We start from the raw sequence: 25,763 nt of genomic DNA, 5'->3' as shown, positions 1-25,763 counted from the left end.
TTGGTCCTGAGTATCTGAAAGCCACATGACAGTATCAGACTTGGTATCTATTGCGGTTGTTTACAGAAATGACTGGAAGCAGCAGGTCAGGAGGCCAGTGACCAGTTCATCTCAAAGACTGGCTGAAGGTGGTTTCTGCTCTGGACAGGTTTCCCAGAGGAGCTGTGGATAACCCCATCCCTGGAAGTGTTCAATGTGAGGTTCATGGGGCTCTGAGCAACCCGATCTAGCTCAAGGCAGCAGGGTTTGGAACTAGGTGATTTTTAGGGTCTCTTTACCCAAACCATTCTCTGCTTCTGACTCTACGTAAGCAGCTGCTATCAACCTTTCTTCTGGATTTCTCTGGACTGTCCTTGAACCCACACAAAGCCAGGTGCAAAGTATTGCTCTACTATCTGCTGTGCGACAAACCACAGCGTATCTGATTCTGGCTCCTACAAGTGTCATTCAACATGAATCTTATGGACCACATTCTCCTACTTTTTAACCATACTTCCCTGCTCCGAGGTGCCCACCCCACACACATCTAGTTAATCTCAGTGCTGGCAGCTACAGTGTAAATGCCAGCTGACTCAAGTTACACACTACGCCCCTGGTAGTGTGGCTGGCTGCTATGTTTGAATTAGTCCATAGGCAACAAGGGGCACCTGCATCCCTCTGGTCACTGCAAGAGACCCTGAAACCAGGTGCCTAAATACTCTAAAGCTGGGCAGAGTAAACCTCTGGCAGCACGACAGAACAGCCCCACAGGCTTCTGGCCCAGCCCCAGCCACGGAGTGTGGTGGCAAAGACCCCATTTTGCACTCCCCAGGGACGTCCTCCTTCCCATCCTTTGCAATGTCTACGTGTGAGAGATCTTCCCCCCGACTCCCTCCCACACAAACCCCTTGTCACTGCCCCCATTCCCTCCTTCACCCCCCGTCACACTCCCCTCTCCCTCCTGTACACCCACATTTCCTACACACCTCTCATCCCCCCAGCTACACACGCCTCCCCTCACTCCCCCAGCCTCCCACACCTGTCACCCTGCTGCCCACAAAAATGGGATTTGTTACCTGGTGTGCAACAAGCCAATAACTACACATGTGAGACATTAATTTATTTCAGAGTTGCACAAGCCTGGGTGCTCGGTGGTATTCCACATATCAAACACACCAGCTATCAAAACTTTTTGCTATTTATACGTTTTAGCAAATAAGGGAATTGGTGTTACAAGCTACAAGTTACTTGGTCCTTGTATTAATTAGTATTCTATCAGTTGATGATTCTCTCTTGCTAATTAGTTTGCATGCTCAATCTTTTTCTTTTTTTGGGGTCGGTGGTCCGTGAGTTAGTGGTTGGGATCTTCCCGTGTTGAAATTGTTTTACCCAGTCGCAGCTGATATAGTGCAGTTGTCAAGTTGGGTTTATTAATTTATTCCTTATCGTGGGAGTTCTGCCAGATGTCCTTGAGGCCTGTAAATCCTGCATTCTGTGTGTCCACTATCAGCGGTACATCCTTCTTCCCAACCTTTGCTAACCTCCCCCTAGGTCTGAGGTCATTGAAACATGCTGAGCCCTAAATCTTAAGAAGGCAATTTTAGTGAAAATTATTTTGTCCATCTAACACCCGGAGATCCCTTAGAGCTGGTTAGCTCTCTTTTTCGCGGATCTCCCTTCACGTTGATTAGGCTTGAAAGTATACAAACATCAAACGTTAAACAACATCCCGTCTCAAGAAAATTTTTACATTATTCCACATTTGCCAACACCTCCCCCTCGCCATTCCCTCACGCGCCTTTCCCCCGCGCGGGCGCAGTCGCGAGGCGCTTCCCTACCCCTCCCCACCCCCCGCCGTTTCCCGACAGGCCCCGCGGCGGGAGCGCCGGGCCGCAGCGTCGCGCGCCGCCCGCCGCCCTCAGGTTCCGTCCGGTCCCGCCGGGCGCTTCTCCCGCCATGCGCCACAGCCTCACGCAGCTGCTGGCGGCCTCGGCCGGCGGGGCCAGCCCCTCGGGCGCCGTCTGGCCGCTGGCCGGAGCGGGGCAGGCCCCGAGAGGGCGGGATGGCGGCGGGGAAGGGGACCCGGGCCACGCGCGGCCCAAACCGCAGCCGCCGCCGCGGCGGGAGCCCCCGGGCGCCCCGGAGCCTCGGCGACAGGAGAAGGAGGTCGAGGCACCCGGCGGCCCGCTGGAGGTGTGGGAGCAAGAGGACTGGTTCCCGGGACTGGAGCTGGGAGACCTGCTGGAGGCGGCCCGGCCGGACTGGGACCTGGACGCGGAGCTGAGCGGCTGCTTCTGTGGGGACCCGGAGCCGCTGGCCGCGCCGGGCCAGGGCCCACGGCCGGCGGCGGCCGGGCGGAGGAGCGGCGGGGCCGGGAGTCGGCTGAAGGCGGCGGCGGCGGCGCGGTTGAACCGGCTGAAGAAGAAGCAGTACGTGCTGGGGCTGGAGAGCCGCCTGCAGGGCCTGGCTGCCGAGAACCGGCAGCTGCGGGACCGCAACCGCGGCCTGAGCCGCCGCCTGCGAGAGCTGGAGCGGGAGAGCAGCTACCTGCGGGCTGTGTTGGCGAACCAGAGCGCCCTGGGGCAGCTCCTGAGCCGCCTGGCCGGCACCCGGGCCGGCGGGCTGCAGCTCAGCACCAGCCTCTTCAGGGACACGGGCAGCCCCCGCCGCCAGCACCAGCACCTCCAGCCCGCCGGCGAGAGCAGCGACCACGACTACGCTTTGCCCAGCTCCCGGCCCCGCGGCCTGGAGGAGGCGGCGGCGGTGACTGAGACGGAGGAGGAGTGGGCGGCCCCCGGCGGGATCTGCCTGCACGTGGACCGGGATCAGGTGTCGGTGGAGTTCTGCTCCATCTGTGCTCGCCGGGCAGCGGCCTCCTTCAAAATGTAGGGTCAAGTACCTGCTGCAAGTACTCGTGGGGTTCTCACCCGTAAGGGCCTCGCGTCGAGGCGGAGGAAGCAGGCGATGGTGCGGAGGAAAAGAATCCATGCAGTGGTGATGGGGTGGTATTGGGGGAGATGCAAAGGAGGGGAGCCTGGCGCTTACTTAAGTGCCCAGGGTAACAAAAAAAATCTCTCGAACGGCACGTTGGGAGCCAGACGGTGGCCTTGGTTTAAGGTCCTGTAAATCTGGCGTGTGGACGGTAGTGGTGTGAGCCTGTTTGGCGATGGGAGTCGCGCAGAGCTGTGTGCAGCAGTGCGACAGTGGTCGTGCAGACTGACACGCGCGTGGTGCCGCCAGAGCCCGTTCGCAGCACTTGGGTGAAAAGATCATGCCGACTTGATGCATGAAGGTGTGCTCGGCTCCACTTCGCAGTAAAGATAATGCTGACTACCCGGTCTTGAGTCAGATAATGTCTAGCCTGCTTATCCTGAGGAGCCGAAAATGCTTGCTTAGAAAACCAAACAAAAACTCCATTATGACATCGTCACTGGACAGACTTAAGAAAATAGTAATGATCGGCAAAAGAAAGCATGCATATAAAATTGTACTGCATCTCAGTTATACATTACTATTAAAACCTCTCTGACAGTTTCTCTTTTAGGTGGTTGCCCTGCCAGGCTCCGTTGTGTAGGGGTTAAAGAACAGTCGTTTTCCACCTCGCAACCTGGTAAGGATCAATATATTCCCATAATGTGGTATCAGACAGCTTGCTTTGCTTATCCCAGTCTCTTGTAATGACTGGTTCAGAAAATTGTCTCTGGTCCTTGACCTACTCTGCCAAAATGTTTCTAGCTCTGGATGACAACTAATAGTAAAGGTTACAATCACATCATTCTCATTACCTGTTTTCCTCTTTCTGTTTTTGAAACAAATACATTGGCTACAATAGTAGCCAATACAGGAGCTACATTTCGAATTTTAAAGAAACGCTCACACCATTTGAAATGGAAATTTCCTATTAAACCACATATCTGATGAGCTGAAAAAGGAAAATATGCTGATGGGAGGATGTGACATTTGTAGACTTTTATTCCAGGGGACTGTCTCAAAAGTCTAAGTAAATGCTTTTTGAGTGGAAAAAAAGAAAAGGAATGTGTGACCTGTTGGTTTGAAATGCTGTCTAGTGTTAGGGATGCACGGTACTTTTCAAAAGCTCTTCTCTAGCTTGCTCTAATTCATAATGCAGAGTTTGACCCGATGAAACAACCTGAGCACTGGTTAAATCTCTACAGAGGAATCCTCACATAGAGGAGTCACTCTTGCATGGACCTCTAAGGAGAATTAGGTTTGAAGAATCAGTGGATCGAAGTAACTCATTACTTTGCCTTCCCATAAATAAATCTCTGTGCCCATGCACACTGAAAATCCCATGTTACTTCAGAGTAGCTTTAAATTTTAAAAATACTGCATGTATATGCACGTGCTTAACTCTACTGTAGAATTCTTGATTTAGCCTCTTACAGTATCCAGAAATCTATGACCCAATATAATTAAGCACAGTTTGGAGATGAGCAAATTATCTTGAAGCTAATGATATGAAAATGTTCCATAATTGCTCCTGAGATAGGAGGAAAAATAGTTTGGCGAACAAATAGTGTGTGTTTTCTTGTACTAGTCAGTGTTTCTCCCTATCACAAAAGATGAGTGGGTTCTTTTTTCAGTTGTATTATAATGTTTAGGTTGTTTAAATGTATGTCAGTTGGGGGAAGAAGGATTGTGAAAATGATAATATGTAAAGTGAGGTTTCACAAAGAATGCTTTTGTAAAACAGCTTCATTTATTAATTTCTTTTTAAAAAATAATGCTATTTAGTGTTTCTGAAGTCTTGTTTCTTAAAGCCTTAAATTATGTGTTTAAGGCTAAGTAGGTGAAAGCATTTGCTCACAGTCACTTGCTTTATTGGTGCTAGACCCTGTCATGTTTTCATCAGTAGCAAAGGAGTTTGATTTTTCTTTGTGAAACATCACTGTGTGATAAAGTATATGTGTATTTAGCATCCTTGTTTTTCTTTATGCTAAAGTGGATTCAGCTGTGTTGGGGCAGAAGAGACGGGACCAGCTGCTGGCCACATTTCCTGCTTTATTTTAAAAGGTAGTATAAGAAATGAGAATAAAGAGGTAACAGGGCTTTTGCTGTCTTTGGTTAAAAAAAAAAGAAAATTGAATGCTGGGATTATTTACTGTCATTCAAGATGTTTTTTTCTTAAAAGGCAGTATTCTATCAAACAGGTTTTACTCCACTGTATGCAGAATTCCATCTGTTCAGGGGATATTGCCAGCATGAAAGAGACTTAGTGGGATATGTGTGACCTTATACTTCTGTGGTGGCATCAATAGGGCTGTTCAAAATTTCAGTCTTAACTTGGGTAACTGCTGTAACTGATGGGTTATACCAGTGCACAGGAGTCAGAATTAACCACCAGGACCTGCACTGACTGATATGCAAAATGGAAATAGTTTAGATTCAACCTGCCTAGCTCAGACTTCATGAACGTGCTTTATTTTGCAGTTTATCGTGCTTGAGGAAGAGAGAAACACTAATGTAGCAAGCATGGTATGTTCCAGTGGCATTTTTACGGTTACTTCAGTGTAGGAGTGTTTTTTAAGTTAATTTAAATATGCATTCTTTCTTGTTGCATCACTGCTGAATGGCAGGGTCAGGGACAGTTCTTCTGGCCTCTGCTGTGAACCTGCACAATGCTCTGTCATGACACAACCTGTGGCTGTGTCTGGGAGCAGCTGATTTTCTGACATGCAAAATGATGTATTGTGGTACAAGAACAAGGTCAAGTCCCAAGAAAGTCAGTGGCTGCAGGCATTTCTAGTGCCTACTGAATCATATTTAAACCAAATAGAAGGGAGGAAGTTATTTGAAACTCTAACCAACTGTACTATCTGTATGGTGTATTATTAATGTAGCTTTTTGAATTGAAAGCCTTGAAATGACGTAACTTAATACTTGAAAATATATTGTAAATGTTTCTTTGTAATCATGTGCCATTCAGATAAGAATACAATACCATAATAAAATCAGACTTGTTGATCTTTCAGTTTATGGGCTCAAATGTTTTTTCATCTTTTTCTTTTCATGGATGACTTGGTTCATTAAACAAAGTGGTAAAACAGAAAGGGGAAAATGCTGCTATCTCTGGATCATCAACTGGAAAACAAGTTAAAATGGGTCAGGGTATGCAGGAGAAATGTTTTGCTCATCTGTCTTTAAAGGTAATTTTGTGGTGAGGACAACACAAAGCTGTTATTCCTTGAACTGCAGATAGAGCTGTACTTTTGAGAATCCGCACTTCTTGTATTTCATAGTTGTTCCTAATTTTTTTATTGATATGGATATGTTTGATCAATGTACCATGGAGGAGTAAAATACTTACATAGACCCTTCTGTGGTCTATGGGCATCTTCATTCTGTTTTATTTTTAGGCTCTGAAATTTCATTCAGATCATACATGCTGTTGAATCACAATCTTTGATCAAATTGCTATATTACACACTAAATAAACACCGGCGTGAGTGTTAAAAACAAAAGGTTTGACAGTGCTGAAAGGACAGAACATTTTCAGTGCTCCGGAGTGAGCCACGTACTCTATGTTCAGATATCTGCTCATCTTAAATGCTTTATTTTTGTAGAGGACAGTTTAAAATAGTGCACTGGCTTTCTAGCATTTCACTTTCTAGTGAAAGAGGTCTGCAGCATGATAAAAAGGAGCATTTCACAAAAAATACTGCATAAAAATGTGAAAGCATCCGGGCATGCTCTGCCTTTTTGGCCTCTAGGTGTAGGAAATGCCCTGTTCAGCACTGAAACATGTTTGTATGTACCACAGAACCAAGTGCTGCCAGTGTTCAGCTGCACAGCTATGCTACCTCCATTTACATGTTGGTTTTTTTTTTTTCCCCAACAGAGTCACTTGAAGACTATTTAGTATTTAAATATGGAACAATTTCATGCTCAGTTCTCCTTTAGTCCTTTGGAGTTTGATTCTGGTGCTGACTGTTGGTAGTGTTCTGTTTCCTCTGAAGAGCTTTGAAGCATTTGGGCACTAAAAACAAATTGGTTCTTCTGTAATCTGTTGCTGCCTGGAGAGGTGATATCAAAGGAAATGCAGTGAACTATGTTCCAACACCTGGCATTTCTTGGTAGTTCCAAATAATCAGATTTCTTACGTCATTGGTCAAAATTGTTATCAGTTTTCCCTGTGAAACACAGGGATCTTTGGCAAAATACAAAGGGTTCTTGTACATTTACTGATTTTTAAAATGCTATGTTTTCTAGAGTTTGTAGTTAAGGAAGTTTTCTGCTGGAATCAGCACTATTCTGATGATAGGGCTATATTTACTATTAGTTACACTGTAAAATATCTGCAGGATATGTTTGGTATGGGAGCCATTCAAATGGACTCTGTTTAAAGAACACCCTATGCAAAAATTGCTCGTTACCAGCTGCTGATTCTACATTTTCCCACACAGTGTAAGTGGGATATGCAGATGTGGAGAAATAACTCTGCTTGTGCTCATTATCAGGAGGATGCCAAGGGCAGGACTTGCACGTGTACTGGGAGGATGAGGGTGTCATTTGCAGGAGCTGTAATAGATTGTAATACTGAGACAGCATTCAGAGTGGTGCATCTAGAAGATAAAAGTGGTGCTTTTTTAGAAATTCTGTTGGCTCTTATCTGTAGCTATTCTTGGCATTCTTTTGGCTGTAGTTCAGACTTGGAGTATAGCCTGAAGTCCAGTCTCTGGGATATGTAGCCTGTATCTGGCCTGTTTCTACTACAGTGGTGGACAGAAGGATCCAACTAACACCTGTTCTCACTCCGTGTTTGTGGGGAGTTTATTACAGTTGTCGGAGGCTGGGGACTGGTTCTTGGGAATTGTAGGAGGTAGTTCATATCCTGGGTATGAAACAGGGAATGGAAGGAGCATTCCCAGATTCCTCTGTAGGCACTCCTCCACACATGCTGCCAGAACTGGGATAGCACCATGCTGTCCTGTGGAATTCTGAAGCAACTTCAGACTTTACTGATTAACTTCTGAGAACACTTCCCTCAACAGTTTAAAGAGAAGTACAGAGGGTGTAATTGAAAAGTTTACTTGTTCACAAACACACCACCTCTCTAGTCTTAGGAGTGTTCAGTTGACCTTTGATGTGACTAGTGCTGAATATGTAAAAGTACATGCTTGCAATTTGAGTGTTCATCAGTGATGCTGGAAACAACTATTGGTCTTTGTAACTTAATAAAAATGTTGAGGAGTGTAACTTTTTTTTTAATAAACAATCTTCATCTTTCACATTAAGAAATGAGTACCTAAAAAGATGTGGTTTGTCCAGGTCAGACCACTAAACATCAGAACATGCATTTTGGTGACAGGATAATTATCACTTCAATTTAAACCAAAATGAAAGTAGTACGTGGAAAGGGAGATCTTTTTTAATCTCGCCCATTAATCTGTTTACAGTATTTTAACTTATTTAACACTTGCAGTAATCACTGAGCCAATCACTGTCATTCTTCAAGATACTATTGCACAATAACACCTTTATTTTATTTTTTTATTATCACAGGTAAGTGGTTCTGTTGGTTAAAGTCTGATGGCTTCCGGAGATATGACAGTTCACTGTCATGTAAAATACTTGCTCCATGAGAATCTTCAGTCGGGGTGATTAAGGTAAGGCCAAGCTGTCTGGGTGCAGGATGGAAACACCACATGACACAGCGATACTTTGAATCAATGAAAACTAAATTATCTCTAACAACAACAGGGAGTCTGTATTGCAGCTTCCCTGTACAAATCTGTACAAGGCTGCTGCACCTCCTTATAGAGAAAGAATGCGTCATGGTCCTGCTGTAATGACCCATTTTTAAGGTAAATAAAGATGATGAAACAGCTTCAATGTATTTTTTATCAGCATTACAGCATAAATTTTAACCCCTTTCAATTAAAGGTCTCAATGCTGAATTCCTACTTCTCATTAATAAATATTTCCACATGCATCGCAGGGGATGCTAGAATTTTTTTGAAGTGACTGTTGACCAGCACAGTGTTTACAGTTACAGAATCACTTAGGTTTGGAGAAGACCCCCAGGATCATCGAGTCCAACCTCTGACTCATCACCAACTCCTCAACTAGATCATAGCACCAAGTACCACATCCAGTGGTTTCTTGAACACCTCCAGGGATGGTGACTCCTGCCACCTCCTGGGCAGTCCATTCCCATGCTTAACAAACCTTTCTGTAAAGAAATTTCTGATGTCCAACCTGAAACTCCCCTAGCACCATTTGAGGCCATTTCCTCTTGTCCTGTCACTTGTTGCCTGGGAGAAGAGGCCAACCCCCACCTTAGGGGGGTTAAGACCATACATCAGATTGAGTATTGTTCCTGATTTAGCTCTCAGAATACACTAAAGACACCTCGTGCAGTAGGAGAGCTGCAATTTATACTGGTCTAGAACATATAGCCACCAATGTGAAGACACACCTGACTGATAAATGCAGTACTCTGCACCACTGATCTTAGACATACTGACATATTTCAGCTAAGGGCACTGGTCCTCAAAGGCCTCTTGACACAGCCCTATCCTTCAGGAAAAGACTTAATTTCAAGGCAAAATAGTTACAAGGCCAAAGGCTGTTTTTTCGATATGTTGGGAAGCCTGACATGACTATCATTCCTGATTGCTGTGATAGAAGTGTTCTCTACAGTATGACCCATCCAACACTGTAAAAAGGGTAATCTTGTGATGAGTTTTGTGCTAGAAAAATGGAGAAAAGGGAGAAAAATACTCAGATTTTGAGGAATCTGTAATAAAACCTTGCCTTGATTTTTTTTTCAATAAATATCTGTAGTTTGCATTGAGAAGGATAAAACCTCTTTTTCCAAGAATACTAATTTTTTACAGCTTCTAAAAGTTGTAGCATCACCTTAGAATCAAACATTAAGCAGGCACTATAAATGCTTTCTTGCCTCCCATTTTCAAAGCAACACACCTGTCTGTTATTCAGGTGTATACACTAAACTGGGCATAATGAACTTTAACCTGCATTTAATTTAAGTTCAAAACTTGAAAAATGCCAGTGCACAGACTTCATTTTTGTATTAAAAAGACACAGCAACACCTCTTTATCTTGTTTATTATGGTTACTTATCCAAGGCAATTGAAAAGTTGCTTTACTTCATTCAGGTAGCTCTTCAGGATCCCTGCTAGCGTTCATCTGCAGCAGCATTTTGATATATATTCCATGCTCTTTAGTGGCAAGATATAATCCAGTCACAGCCTGTACCAGCATAGCCAGACTCATCTTTCTAAAGACAGGCCGAGCAGTTGTGAGCCAGTAGCGTAACATATTTTCTTTCCCTGGCAAGGGAGTTGACATATACCTAAACAGAAACAGTGGAAGAAACTTACTTTTTTTTCCATTCAAGTGTCAAGATTTAACATAAATATTTATGTAAATAGTAATTTTCTCTTCCTTCTCCTAAATTAAATTGACCTGGTGATACTGAGCTCTCTGGATAAATGCTTTGAAACATCATGGCCACACCCTGGGTCTCACCAAGTCTCACCCTGCCCTTGCTGTGCTCTGAACTACAAAGAATGACACCTGTCAGGACTTTGGCTGCTGGGCACTGACCAGGGTCAGTGAAGTCTCTTGGCTTCACCTTCACTGGTGGCAGGAAGCAGCCACCACTGCACACACCCTGGGACACTTGGAAGGTTCCTGCTAAACACAAGGGCTTCCCAATAGATCACTTTGCAGATCTTATTTCACTTTGGTGTAGCTCTTACAGACTTCCCTTTGTAATTAGATGGCCTTAATGTAAATATCCTTCCACATCCTAAATGTCTACAAGGAGACAAGTGTGCACAGATTAAATATCTACAGAATTTACACTAAGAACTGAACATTTAACCCATAAATATATTTCAATCAATACATTGCAAGTACGACATACCTGGCTGCAAGGCTTGCATTCAAGGGGATAGCCAGGAAAATGGGATAGAAACCACCCACAACAGCACCTACTAATCCTCCTCTGATCACAGCACAGACCTCACAGTTCAGCTGACCTGTGTGGCAAACAATATTTCACTGCCAATATCCACACATGCTCCACCACATCAATTTATAAGCTGTGTGCAAGAACCTGAAAATAAGCTCTTGACAGAAACTTCCAAGCTGTACAGGTATGCAAAAAATTATAAAGGAGGACTCTTTTTAAAAATAAAAAAAAACCCAAAAAATCCCAAACCAAAACAATAACAGTTCCTCCCCCCCCCCAAAAAAAAAAACCCAGAAACAATCACTCCCACTCCAAGCCAAAAGAAATTTATCATTTGAAAGTTGACATTCAAATGAAATTGTACAGATGGGGGCAAATTGAACTGCTTTGTTGTAGTCACTTTTACATGACTTTGAATGAAAAATGCTGAAAATAAGTAATGTGTAAAATATTTTTTTCAGAAATATATAAACATATGTATCTCCTTTTCCACTCCACTTTGAGAACTCACTGCTGTTCAATGCATTCTGTTTTTCAAACTCTGCTTTACAAACTGAAGTTTTTTTAAGACCACAATAGTTTAATAGCACTGTTCTGCAGGAAGAAAAGGCTCTTCTAGTGTTACATTGTGTACAGAAAGCAAAGCCCTTTCAAAAAAAAAAAAAAAAAGAATTAAAGAGATTTGTACCTGAAAATAAAGGGTTATGCACAAAAACTTCATAAACTGCTGCTGTTGAAAGAAATGGAATAACAGCCATTGGCATAGCAGACACCAAGGAAGCCTTTCTGACATGTAGGATGCTCCTGAAGAAATTATTTGCTGCTAAGCCACATAAGCTTGAATTTGCTGCTAGGAAGTATTTTCCATGATTACAAAGATTCCTGTGAAAGAAAAAAGTCGTTTCAGCAACTGAGAACTGTAAAATTAGTTTAGTCAACACTACAGTTCTCTTCTGAAAATCCTGCAACAAGGGGTAAGAGATGTAAATCTCTCACTGGTGCAGAATGGAGAGTAACTACTTTCCAAAGCAGCCAGTACAGCATCCTTTGTTATATGCCTGAGTTTACACACACTTCAAGAGTGAAGTAGCAGGTTGAGAAGCCGTTGCTACAATTTTTTCCCCCCCATTATTATAGTTAATTGAAGCTTCATTAAAGCACTCCTAATAAGCATATTTCTAAGGACAATGTTTTCTGTAAAGAAATGAGGAAATATATATATATATATATACAATAAAATTATTAATTTAAAAAAGTCAAGTCAATCTACTTATAATTCTACATTTTAATGTTTCAGGTAATATTAAGCACTAAAAAAATCATACAGAAAAGATTTCAGGGATGTACTTGCTAATCTTACAATGTCAGACATCAAGGACACCAACTATTTCTTATTTTGAAAATTCAAATTTTACCTTTACAATCACAGGCAGTGAAACACAGGCAAGCTTGTCAACAAATACAGAGGACTGAGATTAAAATTTCAGTGGGATATTTAAGTATCCAAACTAGAGCAAATTAATTTACCCAGGACCAGCAAAATCTACTTAGTAAGGTACAGAACTGCTATACTGCACAAAAGAAAAGGAGGATTGAAGAGTTGGGATTTGTAGTTTTTTGTTTGTTTGAGCTCCCAAGTATTAAAAACAAGTGCTTGGGTAAACAGGAACTCTCAATTTGACTGCAGTGTGCTTGCTCTTCCTTTCCAGACATTAGTGAGCTCCCCTCTGGATACAAGCTTTAAGTCCTGCCAGGGACTGGCAGCTACTCCTTTCCAAGGCCCAGCAATCCGTAAGTCCTGAGTTTCTATCCAGACATTACCACATCACTACTGAGTATATGCCTCCCCTGCTCTCCTGGGGAAAGAGGAGTTTTGGAGGCTAAATGTGAGGACAGCAGATCCTACACAAAGTTGCAGCCTTTCTCACTTTTGTGGGGAGGCCCTGCGTTAAAACCTGCAGTTTTTTAGCCAGCAATTTAGTCCTATTAAAAAAATATAAATAAAATGAGCTTCTGATTACTCTTGTTTCTAAAATATTTATCCAAGCTGATACACCCATGCAAATGGCTCCTAACAGAACTGGCTCAGGTTTTGCAGTGACCTGCAGTATCACAAACCAAAAGGTCATTTGTGAGGCCCAGAAGGCACTTAGCTGGCTTTGTGCTGCACAGAACCCTGCTGGTGAGCCTGCAGGACTCCAGCTGACTCCTCCACCACCACCTGGATACCTTAGTCTCGCCTTCCTGAAACCATGAGTGGTGCAGAATGAAATGCAGAAACCAGCAGGTTGATGCACACTCAGTTCTGGCCCCAGGCCAGCCCTGCTGGACACAAGATGACTCCAGCAGAATCACATTTCAGTTTGCTAGAAAATCTTAGCTCTAGCACAGGACTGTGAGCACATTCAGAGCCAGTCAGGGCTGATCAGCCATCCCAGAACCCTAAGCACTGGGGAGCACATGCCAGAAACCTGCTGAGCAGGACCAGAGCCAACACTGAAATAACCATATTGTAAAAACATTAAACAAGTTTTCTGTTCTGGACAATAGCAAGCATCTTCACAATTAACTAATTTTGTAACTGCATGGAAAATTTGTAATACAAGAATAAGGAAAAATAAAAGCCTCCAGGACTTGAAATGTTTGATGCACTTATCTTCATTTATTTTACCAGCACTTACTGATCTGATTTAGGAAGCTCATTGAACATCTTTTGTATGATTTCCATCCGCTTAAATCTTTCCAAAATTAGTCTTTGCTGCGGAGAATCTAGTTCAAGAAACTCTCTTCCTGTCATCTTCAAGTCCTGGATCATATGGAAAAAATAAACAAATGCAATCAAAGTTACATAGCTCCAGTATGAATCAAATAAACATTTAGACTCTGCCACTATGAATCACAAATGTATTTCCTACTTTTCGTGGCAATGCTCCAGGTTCAAACTGACTTCACTGTCAATAGAACTGTAAGAAAAACTGTAAGAAAAAACCCTGACCAAATAAATCCTTACTTTAAGGCATAAGTCAGAAAGCATACAGTTGCAGTGGTTTGTGTGGCAAGGTTTTGGTAGCAGGGGGGATGCAAGGGTGGCTTCTGATATGCCAGGAGCTTCCCCCATGTCCAACATAGTCTGTTCAGCCAGCTCCAAGTCTAAGCCCAAGTCTCTGCTGCTGGCCAAGTCTAAGCCAAACCAGTCCAGTGGGGGAAAGTTAAGAAAGGATAAAAACTGCTGCACAACAGTAGCTGGAAAAGAGGAGTGAGAATATATGAGAGGAACAGCCCTGCAGACCCCCAAGGTCAGTGCAGAAGGAAGGGCAGGAGGTGCTCCAGGCACCAGAGCAGAGGTTCCCCTGCAGCCCCTGGTGCAGCCCATGGTGAGGCAGCTGTGCCCCTGCAGCTCATGGAGGTACTGGGTGGAGCAGAGATCTGCCTGCAGCCCCTGGAGGATCCTGTGCTGGAGCAGGTGGATGCCCAAAGGAGGCTGTGACCCAGTGGGAAGCATGTGCTGGAGCAAGCTCCTGGCAGGATATGTGGCCACATGTGGGGAGGAGCCCAAGCTAGAGGGGGTTGCTGGCAATACCTGTGGGGGTCCCACACTAGGAAAGGACATGTGAGCCCGTGGGGGACCCACATGGCTACTGAAGGACTGACCCCTGTGGAAGAGACCACACACTGGAAAAGGAAAAGTGCAAGGAGGAAGAAGTGATAGAGACAACACATGATGAACTGACTACAATCCTCATTCCCTGTCTCCCTGCACCTCTTAGAGGGAGGACATAAGAGAAAAACAGGAACAAAGGGAGCAGTGGAAGGAAGGTGTTTTAAGGATTGGCATTATTTCTCATTACCCTATTCTGATTTGACTGACAAAATATTCAATTTCCCCAAAGCTTACTGTTTTGACTGTAATGGTAATTGGTGACTGAACTCCCCGTCCTTACCACAATCCCTGAGCTTTTATTCGTCCCTTCTCCATCTTGTTGAGGGGGGCAAAAAGTGATAAGAGCATTTTGGTGGCCATTTGAGGCCAACCCTTTCAAACAGCTCTTGATTACACTTAGAGTTTAGTGATTCAAGTGCTTCTTTTCCTACATGTTTTACTGCAGATGAAATTCTCCCAGACTTACTTTACCAATCTTACTTACCTTAAGTTGCTTTTATAACGTGAAGGCTGTGTCCTAAGCCCTACCTATGGGTCTGAGCCTGCTTGTGTTCGGGCTTGTCAGGATGCAGGAACGGAGAAAGCAGAACAAGCGGGCAGGATCTCACCGGGATCGCTTCGGGCCGCCTGAGGAGGGTCCCCAAACCTGTGCTTTGGGATACCACAGAGAGCACATCAGGGAGCTGTAATCACGCTCCTCTCCCTGAGCCTTGCACACGACTTGTGCACACGACTCGTACACACCTCTCCCCCTGAGGCTTGCGCGCCGCTGGAGGTAGAGGGAGCCCTCCCAAAGCCCCGGGGCCCGGCTCAGGTCAGAACCCTCACGCCAGGAAATTGCGGCTCGACCCCGACCTTCAAACCCCACCGCTACTAGTCACTGCCTCCGCACCCCGCTGACCCTTCCGGCTTCCCCGGCGGGCTCAGGCTCCGACCTTGCGCCGTACGGGCGGAGACAGCCCCGCCGCCCTCACCGAGTCGCTCCCGCCGCCTACAACATAGCACCTCCCACCTCACGCCCTCCCCGCGGGCGCCGCCATCTTGCGCGCTCACATGACCCAGGGCCCTCAGAAGCCACCTGTGATTGGGCCGTTGGCCGCCGGCCCAGCATGGCGGCCGCCGATTGGCTGCGGGCCGGCGGGCGGGGCCCGGCGCTGGTTGCCGGGGCGGCGGATGGCGGCGGCGGCTCCTCGATGGCGGCGGGGCTGAGCGCGGACCCTGCACCGGCGGCCGGGACGCGGGGACTCCCCCTTCGGTGCGGGGAGGCCCAGTCCTCGGGGTAACCCGCTGACCCCTTTCCCTCAGCCCGTGCCCCTTCCCCGCCTGCCCCCTCAGCCCCCGCAACACCCGCTGCCCTCCCGCCCGCTGCCCTCTTCCCTCGCCACCGGCTCCTTTGTGCTCCCTCTCCGTCCCGCCCCTTTCGAGCGCCCCTCGCCCCGGCTGCGTCTCGCTTCGCCCCACCTCCAACCCCTCCCTCATCCCCTCAGCTACTGCCTCTCGCTTGTCCCTTAGCAGCCCGGGGTGGAATTGTCCTCGTCCTTAAACCCAGCCTGGCTCCGCCAGTTCACCTGCACTCCATCCCAGTCCCTCAGCCAGCCAGCCAGCCCTCTGTGCCTTGTTTCGCCTCAGAAAGCCGCAGGCAGACAGACCCCTTTGCGTTCGAGAGAACCGGGGGAGGGTGGAGTGGGGAGGGGATGAGGGGGGACAGGCGGTGAGTCCCTGCCCGCGGGATGCGGGGACGAACAGATCCCGACTGTGAACATCAGAGAGCAAAGCAGAGCCGCCCCCTTGACAAGCAGTGCCCATCTCCCAGAGAAGGCGATGCACAGCAAAGCCCTGTCATGTGCATCGCGGCTCCGCGTTCTCGCGGGGAAGGGAAGCGTTTGGAGCTTGTCCGCCTTTCTCAGACTTTTCCTTAACGAAGTAGATGAGGAAAATCTATCCCGTTTCTGTTTCTCTTTTTGTTTTTCCAGAAAAAGGGGGAGAGAGAGAGAGGCTGATACTGAAGCCAACCAGCTGCGCTTTTGAGTGGGAAACTCCGGACTGATCTCATGGCTTGCTTTTTATTTCATTAATACTTCATTATCTCTGAAAATGAACCTTTTGTGAAGCTCTTCTAACTCTCCTTATTCCTCTTTCACGAGGTGGCTGCTGCTGTGCAAGGGAAGGAATGGCATGAAGTAAATGACTCCAGTATAAAGCAATCTGCTTTGCCCAAGTGCCCAGTGGGCAGCACTGTCACTTTAATAATTCCAGGTCAAGGGATTGCTTTCCTCGTTTTCAATCCTCTCTTTTAATACATGGGAGGATCAGAGGGACATTAAAGACCGTAAGGCTGGGTGGCTTGCAGATAATAAAAATGAAAGTGCCCAGTGACTTCTGTTGGGTAAGAGGGTGATATTTGAAGGCAGTTGTCTGGTGAGGAAAAAGGGATCTTTTCAGTCTGCTGTGTAGTCACCTAATACATAGCTAGCAGAATTAATTCAAGAAGTGAAAGAGCTTAAAGAGGCACTTTGGATTGTTTTTGTCTTCCTCCTTATTTGGATTACTTGGGCGTTTTTGTCCTGCAAATAATATGTTTTTGAGCATGTACAGGTGGAGTATTGAGACAGCTGCCTAGAGATGGACTGTGCCTTAATTGTATTGCATAAAATCTTTTAATTTTCAAACTTTTCTGCCAGAAGAGGAGTTATAATAAGGTTTTATATTGCCAAGGAACGTTTGCTCTTGTATTTTTATAGAGTCAAATATATTTTAAAGAAATTGAAAGCATCTCTTAAAGAAAGAATCAAAAAGCTTCTTTCCCCCCCTTTTTTTCTTCTTATTTGTGGAGAGCATCGGAAGTCCAATCCAAGGGAACAGCAAGTATTCATAGAAATGAAGATTGAAGCTGCATTTCCTTACTGAACTGTAGAAGTGTTCTGCAATAGATAGTCAGTTCCTGACCTTGCAGAGTGTTCCAGTAGTACTTCGTTAGTACCTGTAAATAAGTGCTTGCAACCAGATTCAGAAGTAGGAAGAAGAATGCCAGTCAAGAAGAAAGGTGGGCTATGAAGCTTCATATCTCATATTGTGTCTTCATTGTTAGATTGTTGATTTCTAGTACTTAACAATTTCAAATTAAAATGCTTTAACGGGGAATGGAAATCGTTTTTCTTTTGCATTGAAAATGGGAGAAAAATCTGTGCACTTACAATAATAATTTTTAAAAGTAATTTTATGCTATCCTTTAAGATTTATGTCAAATTTGGCCTCAAATGGTTTTTTTGTAAAGATCAGCCATCTGAGATTTTGAACAGACACCAAGAGAAAAGTATGACATTTAATTTTGTGAGAAGCCTCTCTTACAAACAATAATAAATTTTAAAACCATAGTTTAATCTGTTATCTATTTGTGATATGTTTGGCAGATAAACATCACCTGTCAGTAGCAACATAAATAAATAACAAAGTATCAAGGCTAATTTTAAAAACAAGTTATGAGAGCTGTGTTTTGAAGGTGATTTGAATGTGTTTTTTTTTTTTTTTTCAAATATGATTTTAATTAGCTTGAATTTCCATGCTTTAGTACAATATAAAACGGTGTCTTTAAGGCTGTAGTATGGCAGCATTTAAGAAAAGACAAACAACCTTACATTTGGCCTCTTCTCACCTCAAGTTTGTGTTTGCAGCTTCGGAAAATGTGTCTTCCAGTGTTCAAACAACAACTGGGAAGTATATGAAGGCAAATTCTTACTCTTAAACACTCGCAGACCATAGGTTATTTCTGGTTTCTTGTAAATTAGACACTGATTTAAAGTTTCGAAATATGCTAATAGAGTAAGGGTCATGTGAACCTTTTTTTATTTAGCTCTTCTATCCAGATGTGCCTGGATCTGATATATCCCTGGATCTGATGATACAAAATGTGAGGAAAAGGACAAAAAGTGAATGTTACAAACAGAAATGAGGATGTAGTCAATGTGACTTTGGATTCTCTTCCATATAGGAATAACTCTTCATTAGTTATGAGTTAACATTTACTATATAAATAATGATAAACCATGCAGATTGCTAGAATTATGTTAATGAAAAAAAACAATAAATGAGATTTTGTGATTGTATTTTAGAAAATAACAGTGTAGAAATGAAATTTCAAACCTGAAATATTTTAATGAATGGCACTGTCATTCATGGAATTGCTTGCCATTATGTGTAGTAAAGGTGGAAACGTGTGTGGAGGAGTTCTGTTTTAATTCATCCTGCTGTGTTGTAAAAGTGTCACCCTGATGTACTGGTGAGGCTTCTGTATCCTACCTGTTTAGAGAAGGAAAACTGAGGCTTTTCATAATTTAAGTTTTAATCCTGATTTAGGTGATTTACACTAAGGATGTTTCTGTGTCAGATGTTCAGCTGTAATTCAGTTTCTGAATACTTGCTGCAGGAATTTTGGGGTGAAATCTTGTAGGCTCCTTAGTGCAGAAATGAGATGGGCAATCACAGTAGTCCCTTCTGGCCTTAAAAATCAGTGAATTTCCTGTTTGTCTCCCGGCAGTTTGGGTCAGTCTTAGTGCACAGCAAGGCTTGACTTTCCTTTTCGGTGTTACGAGGATGTGTGTTTTGGCAACATTAAATGTAAAGTCAAGAGACACAAATATCCCCCTTGAAATGCTTGAAATTGTCACATCAGTCGGTGTATTGAAGTTGCCAGTGTGAATGTATTTGATGATTAAAAGGGTATTGTTAAGAGTGTATTTAAGCATGTAAATTGCAGGATTAAAAATGTTGGCGAATCAGTAACTTCATTGTGATTTTGAACGACTTAATTTGTCTAGTTCATGCAATAGACTTTAACTTTCTAAACATAATTAAAGGCATGCTGGCAACTCAAAACATTCTACAATTTTTAAAAAGATGGCTGTTTTTTCAAGTAATCCCTGTTACTCCTGTGAATGTTAGGGAGATTGAGGGGATTCTTCCATCCATTTTTTTTTTGTTTTTTTTCTTTTTTTTTGTGGTTTTTTTTTGTCTGTTTGTTTTTTGTTTTTTGTTCCCATTTATTAGTTTTATGATTTTGACAGCAGTTTGTGGCTAACTAGTTTAGTACTTCTGATGATGACTTATTTTCACTTTCTGGGGAAAATTTGGGAGTTCATATCTACTCTCCTTCCCATCGAGGACATCTGTAGAAATCTCAGTGGGATACTCTCTTGTAGGCTGTGCAGAAGTATTTCAGTATCAGCATTGAGGACAGGATTATCCCTCTCCTTGTCAGCACTTCTTTCTGCATTGCTATTCTGGATTTGATTAAAATACTCTCCTAAAATCAGTATGGAGATGGGGAAACCTGTCTTTAAAACATACTGATATTTATCACTGGAAGTTGTTACCAAGCCCTGCTTTCTCTGGCACTGGCTGGTCCTGGGTCTTTCTAAAGAAAAACTGAAACATTTTGAGAATTTTCCTTTGAAATAGCTCTCACATGTTGTACCAGTCTTCAAATTTCACAGAGCTTTGCACCTACTTTACACTTCACCTTGATGCTTGGTGTGATACCTGCCATCTTGCTTTTGAAAATCCAGGCCTGTATAGTTAAGAAAAAAATAGTTTGCTTAATAATAAAAATCATATAACTTATAGGAAGCTTTAATTTCTTATGGATGTGGAAAAAAAATAATTTGGTTCTAGTCATATATCAATACCTGATTGCTCTTGCCTCTGATGTGCTAGAGTGAAAATATTTTGTTTTTCTCACTTCAGTATGGAGGGCAATGAGGCTCGACATTCCAGGAATGTTCACAGAGTTGACATGGTTGCTGTATATGAATAAATATAAATAAATAAAAATATAAATAAAATACCAGCAAAAATCAAGGCTGGAAAGGAAGTATGGAGTACCCTGTGGTGTTGGATGTGCTCCCTTTAGGTAGAGGGTGAGACATTGCATGGATTGTTGCACTATTGCTGCACAATTAAACAAAGGACACTTTGGTTTTTGCTTGTCTCTAATTTTGAAGTAAGCTTAAAGTTTTAAATTGGACAAGACAGGCATCTGACTGTAGTTACAAAATGATTTGTTGAACAGTGCCATTTAGAGATGGAATGAGATGAACAATTTTGAGAAGTAAATAAATTCATTATTTTTGCTTAATTTTTACTTTACTTTTGCAAACGAGGATATTTCCAAATAGAACTATTAATGGAAATATTATGGAATTTCTTGAGGAAGGCTTTGCCTCAAAGTAAAATAGTACTACCGTACAGAAGAGGTGAAGTTAGGTTTTTGCATGGGTTTAGATGAATGCTCTCCCTCCCTCCCTCCCTTCCTGAGTTACTTAGCTTGATTTCTGTTAACTGTAAGGGACTATATTTAGATCTGTAATCGCATATATTTTGGATTCATCAACAGAATAGTTAATAGCAAAAATGTTACTGTAATTCATTCACATCTTTCACAGTGAGGGAAAGAACTAATTAAATCCATACTCCTCTGCGATGGAGACCAGATTCCAGTTTTGGAGCTTGCTTGTGATTCACACAGAGATGGCACGAACCCCCACATCTGGGTGCCTGGCTGCACATGTGCTTCTAGACTAACTCTGTCATCCTCCTTGCACATCTAGCTGTGTCTAGGCAGTCAGAGATATGAGTGTTGGGTTTTGTGCTGCCCTCATCCCACTTTGCATCTCTCAAAGGGAGAAGGATTGCACCTTTAGTCGGATGAAACCTTTGGGCTGCTGTTGATACCATCTTGACTTGCCCCACCTTATTGCCCGTTTATAAAGATGTGCTGATTCTGTCATAGAATAACTTTTTGCATCATTCCTTTTATATTAAAAAATGCCTTCCAGGACATGTTTTATTAAGCACATCAATGTCAAGAATCAAAACGTGTCTCTGATCCCATGTGGACAACTTCTGGGCCATTTAGAAGAATCTGAGAGATGTGCTCTATGAAATGCTGGATTTTGTAGTGGTAATGCTGACTTTGTGGCTGATCTGTTGAAAGGAAGAGGTCTAAAAACAACTCAGCAGAAACTTTTAAAGCAAAGTTCATAAAGGACCAGACAAAGCTAGCTCCTATTCATGCCCTAATTCTCTTCCAAACTGGCAGCTTCTTTTTAGCTAACAAAACTTAAATTTAGGATCATAACATTTTGTGCTCAAAAATCTGGGCTATGGTTTCAGTCTTTGTACATCTTACAGCAGCAAATCCAATATATATTGGAAAATTTCTTTCTCTTGTAACAGGTAATTGTTTTTACAAGATTTTTGTTCTTTCAGTTGCTGAATAAGAATTCTCAAGTACTTGGCTAAAAGGCCACCTCCTTCACTCCAAGTTTTGTTCAACTATCTCTCAGTTTGTACAGTTAATTGAATGGGAGCTGTTCAAATTTTAGTTGTGTTTACGGACTGCGGAAAGCACAATTTTAGATTTCCAAGAGTTAAACAAGTGTCAGTGTCACCAATGGACACAATGTATTGAGGGTTCTTCAGATAATCTGACACACACAGCTGCTTCGTGAGGCAAAGAAAACCTTTCTTTTGGAGTTTTCTCAACTCTTACAAAGCTTCTCTGACCAGGTTACCCTGATTGGTAGAAGGAACAACACCCCTTTGGTCCCATTGGTGGGACCAGAGAAAGCACACCAAAAACATCTGTTCAGTATTGTTTTGCGAAATAGTATCTATTTACAATAACACAATTTTGGAGAGAAAACTCTTCCCAGGAACTTTTCCCCTGGGAACAGATGAGCCCCTGACAGGCTGAAACTCTTTCAGGGTCAGTGAATCATGTCCAGAGTGTCAGAAAATTACTTTCTAAACCATGCCAATTTTCACCACAAAGCTTTGATTTAAAGATGTTACTGCTTTTATGGCAGTGACTTTTTTCCAGCCAGACATTGTTTCCGTTGTGAGAAACAGTGAAGTATTTTGTCCACAAAAGGACTATAGGAGCAAGCATTATACAGAACAAGCCTTTGTTATATGCACGCACAATGCAAAGCTCAGTGGGCTCTATACCGGGAACAATGAAATTTGTACTCCTTTTCAGCCCTGTTGTTATTCTGGTACTTATCAGATGTTTAATGTAGATTCATCCCATTTTAATTGCCTCATTTAGGTAGGGTGCCCAACTTTTTGTTCTGGAGGGTTGCTTTGGTCAGCAGAGAGAGATGCACCTCCAAAGGGCATTTTAACACATCTGAGATCTGCATTGCCTTCTGGACAATTGTAATTTTCTCTCTCCCCACAGACAAAACACAGGGTAATGACACTATAACTCACCTCATTTTGATGATGTCTCATTCTCTCATATAAATGTTAGTGGCAGAAACATCTCCTTATATGAGATACTTATGAGAGCTGACACTGTGTGTTCTGTGAGTGCTATAAATTAACACTATTCATTATTTTAGTGGGGAAAAAATGTTATAGTCACTGGAATTGGAAGCAACCATAGTGTTGATACAAGCACAAGAGGCAGCTGTGCATCCTCTCCTCCATTCCTTTTAAGTGTATATTGCACTCAGTAGAAGCAATGGTGTCTTGCATTATAAGCATAATCTTTTTCCTTCTTATCCTCTCTTCTTTCCTTCTGAATTTGTTCCAGATGGCCAAGCTAGATGTCAGAGGGTAACCATGGAGAAAAAGCTGAATTTGTAACTAGTGGCCAAGTGTGATAAAAGATGATTTTGCAGTCCCTGTTTCAGCAAAATGAGAAAATCTGCCTTACTCAGATACGCTTATTTTGGTCAGGTCATACCAGGTTCCTGCTTCTTAGAAGTATTTAAGGTCTGTTTCACTGTGGTATCTTGTATTTACTGTAAATATACACCGTGCCAAACAACAGCTTTATAAAAATAGAAATAAAGGTCACTTTTTCTCCTCCCATATTCATTCCAGAAAGAGCCAGCAAAGTTGCCCTGACCTGATGGGTGATGACACTAGTAATCAACATACAAAATACGTGAAGAAAACGTTTGCTCTTTATTGGATGTGGTCCACAACTGTTTTTGGTGGCAGTAAACACTTTGTCAGAACAAGTCAGTGCAGTTCTCCCTAAGTCTGTCTTCACTTTTGGGCTGAAGAGGTTAATGCTTCCTTCAAAACATATTTATCAGGGAATTGAATCATGTAGAATTTCCTGGAAAGAGGGAATCTGGACAATTTACAGCTACACAACCGGAAACCAATCTTTTCTGATTTCAAATGCTCTCCTGTCCCCCGACTGTATGGGCATATCTTGCATTATGCTGTAGTGGAATAATTCCAGGCACTTTCTGGTTCAGTTCTAGGTGTTGAGCACCACATTAACACTGCTTTGCAGATGGATATCTGCTAAGCTGTGATTTTAAGAAAAAAAATCCCAACCAAACAGCCCCAACCCAAGGTTTGTAAATCTACAGACCTGTTTGTTTAATGTCCAAAATGTAGAATTTATTTTATGTTGTTGCCTGAAAGCACATGTTGGGTTTTTTAATTGACTCAGAGATTCTAGTATAATACAAAGGTTCTTTAACTAAAAATTTTAACGTGGATGTGAGAAAATGTAAGACCATAATCCCTATTTTGCTAATAAAGAAAGGTAATTTGATCTCATTCCATTTTATTTTTTTTGCATCACTAGAAAGGCATTTGTGTTACTGAATTGTTTTTTATTTCATGTAATATAATGATTCTTTTGTATGAGTTTGGAGGTTATTTATTCCTGAACAGGCATATTTTCCTTAGTTTTCTTTCTCACTCTAATTTTCACATTTATGTTAATTTTGATACTGAATGTTCTTTTAAAGGGGGAAAAAAAATACACAGCTGCTGTACCAAGTGTGCAACTCCTGGTTTTTATTCTTGCAACTATACATCAAGTTCCACTAGTTTTGGGTCTTGCATTCAATTAGATTGTAAGCTCTTCAAAGCAGGGCACTCTGTTAATTTTGCATTGTTAAGATGTCAATTTACATTTATTCAGCTGTATAAATAAGAGGTTTTTATTTGGTGCTATATCAATTTGAGGGTTTGTGGCTTCATTTTTTATTCTGTCTTCATATTTGCATGGTTGATTTAACATCAACATTTCTACACCTAGATTTTAACATTGTGACACTTGAAAAGCAGAAACAAGGTCTGGTGAAGCTACTTGTAATTGCAGGATGTCTGTAGTTTTGGAAGGAGTCTCAAGGCCCCAGAATCTGCTCATTCTGTTTTCTGCAATGCAAACAGGTCACCTGTGTAGCCAGGTCACCAAACTGGAGGAAGGATTGCTAATGAACAGGTCCCACATTGCCTTCAACATATCTGGGAAAAGAGAACTCATTGGAAAAAAGGAATGGCCCTGGTGTGACGAGCAGCTGATATCAGCAGTTGCTGAAGCCTTTTTGTGGTCCCCTGAGGAAAAGCGATGTGGTGGGAAGAATTCAGGTCCCAGAGTGAAGCCCTGTTAAAGAGCTGGGCTCTTTCTTATGGGAAAGCATGATACATAAGATTAACAGGTTATGCACTAAATACTGAGTATTTTATTTAATTATAATTAAAATAATATTAATAATAGTAATTATATTTTAATTGTAGTTTACAGGAAGGGATGAGTAGAGAAGATGTATCTGGGATTGCAGGGGTCAGATAGTACCATCTAGGGGCACTGAAGCAGGAATGTAGCTTGGTTTTCAGGATGCTTTCTGATAAACAGAATGCTAGAGTAAAGTTTGTGAGTTTATGCTGAGCCAGTTCCTGATCTTTATATAATTATTTTATTCCTTGTGTAAGTACAGTTAGTCAAGTTTAAAGAGTTATATTTAAAACTAAAAAATATTTGAAGGCAGCATTTTACCAGAACAGATGTGTGGTTATACATTGTAAAATGAAGTGTGAAGATATAACAAGGTTATATAGAACTAATCAACACTGATAAATTAAATTTTTCTTAGTTTTCCTTATAGTAAGTTAGACAAAAAGTCTGATTCTTAACCAATTGGCAAAAAAAGGAAACCATCACTTCCCTGGTTGGTCGCGTTTGTTGTGTTTCATAAAGCTGATGGTTTTTCTGTCCAGCTGCATCCACCAGTCAGTGTTCCTATGTCCTTACTGGGTGTCCAGCCTGAGTTTATAGGTTGTGTGTTAAGATAAATTTAATTCCAGAAAAGGGAATAAGAGGCTTTGAGAATGTCAAAAGTATATAAA

At 42.6% G+C, this 25,763-nt stretch overlaps 2 protein-coding genes and 1 long non-coding RNA gene across 22 annotated transcripts in view; 2 read left to right on the top strand and 1 right to left on the bottom strand.

Moving 5' to 3' along the window:
- The first annotated feature begins 1,857 nt into the window (after positions 1-1,857).
- Positions 1,858-9,906, top strand: CREBZF (CREB/ATF bZIP transcription factor). 5 transcript variants are annotated; one of them, XR_009276778.1, is made up of 4 exons: positions 1,858-2,864; positions 3,512-3,589; positions 4,943-5,013; positions 8,503-9,906. XR_009276778.1 is itself a non-coding variant. In XM_058830795.1 (3 exons), exons 1-2 carry the CDS (start codon positions 1,936-1,938, stop codon positions 3,558-3,560), a joined length of 978 nt encoding a protein of 325 aa, XP_058686778.1. In that variant the 5' UTR covers positions 1,858-1,935; the 3' UTR covers positions 3,561-3,589; positions 4,943-5,981. The 5 variants fall into 5 exon arrangements, 1 of the variants encoding a protein (XP_058686778.1); XR_009276779.1 differs by lacking the exon at positions 8,503-9,906 and adding an exon at positions 6,037-6,054 and having other exon boundaries at positions 3,512-5,013; XR_009276781.1 differs by lacking the exon at positions 8,503-9,906 and having other exon boundaries at positions 1,858-2,946; positions 4,943-5,981.
- A 149-nt stretch (positions 9,907-10,055) lies between these two features.
- Positions 10,056-15,670, bottom strand: LOC131575395 (transmembrane protein 126A-like). 15 transcript variants are annotated; one of them, XM_058830902.1, is made up of 6 exons: positions 15,578-15,670; positions 15,088-15,254; positions 13,624-13,748; positions 11,631-11,824; positions 10,895-11,009; positions 10,056-10,318 (listed from the first exon to the last, which is right to left on the bottom strand). In XM_058830902.1, exons 3-6 carry the CDS (start codon positions 13,737-13,739, stop codon positions 10,114-10,116), a joined length of 630 nt encoding a protein of 209 aa, XP_058686885.1. In that variant the 5' UTR covers positions 13,740-13,748; positions 15,088-15,254; positions 15,578-15,670; the 3' UTR covers positions 10,056-10,113. The 15 variants fall into 15 exon arrangements, with proteins under 15 accessions (XP_058686885.1, XP_058686812.1, XP_058686875.1 ...); XM_058830829.1 differs by having other exon boundaries at positions 15,088-15,249; positions 15,539-15,666; XM_058830892.1 differs by having other exon boundaries at positions 15,088-15,249; positions 15,578-15,665.
- Positions 15,671-15,685: 15 nt separating this feature from the next.
- Positions 15,686-25,763, top strand: part of LOC131575444 (uncharacterized) — a 60,326-nt gene continuing 50,248 nt past the window's right edge. Inside the window, exons 1-2 of one of the 2 annotated variants that reach the window (XR_009276802.1) lie at positions 15,686-15,882; positions 16,577-17,977. This is a non-coding gene — a long non-coding RNA (uncharacterized LOC131575444). Of the gene's footprint in view, positions 15,883-16,576; positions 17,978-25,763 lie in introns of those variants that run through there. The other variant, XR_009276804.1, reaches the window with a different exon arrangement.

This window comes from Poecile atricapillus, chromosome 1 (assembly GCF_030490865.1).
Source record: "Poecile atricapillus isolate bPoeAtr1 chromosome 1, bPoeAtr1.hap1, whole genome shotgun sequence".
Taxonomy (NCBI): Eukaryota; Metazoa; Chordata; class Aves; order Passeriformes; family Paridae; genus Poecile; species Poecile atricapillus.
Note: the sequence above shows the minus strand (reverse complement) of the source record. Positions and strands in the feature narration are given on the sequence as shown.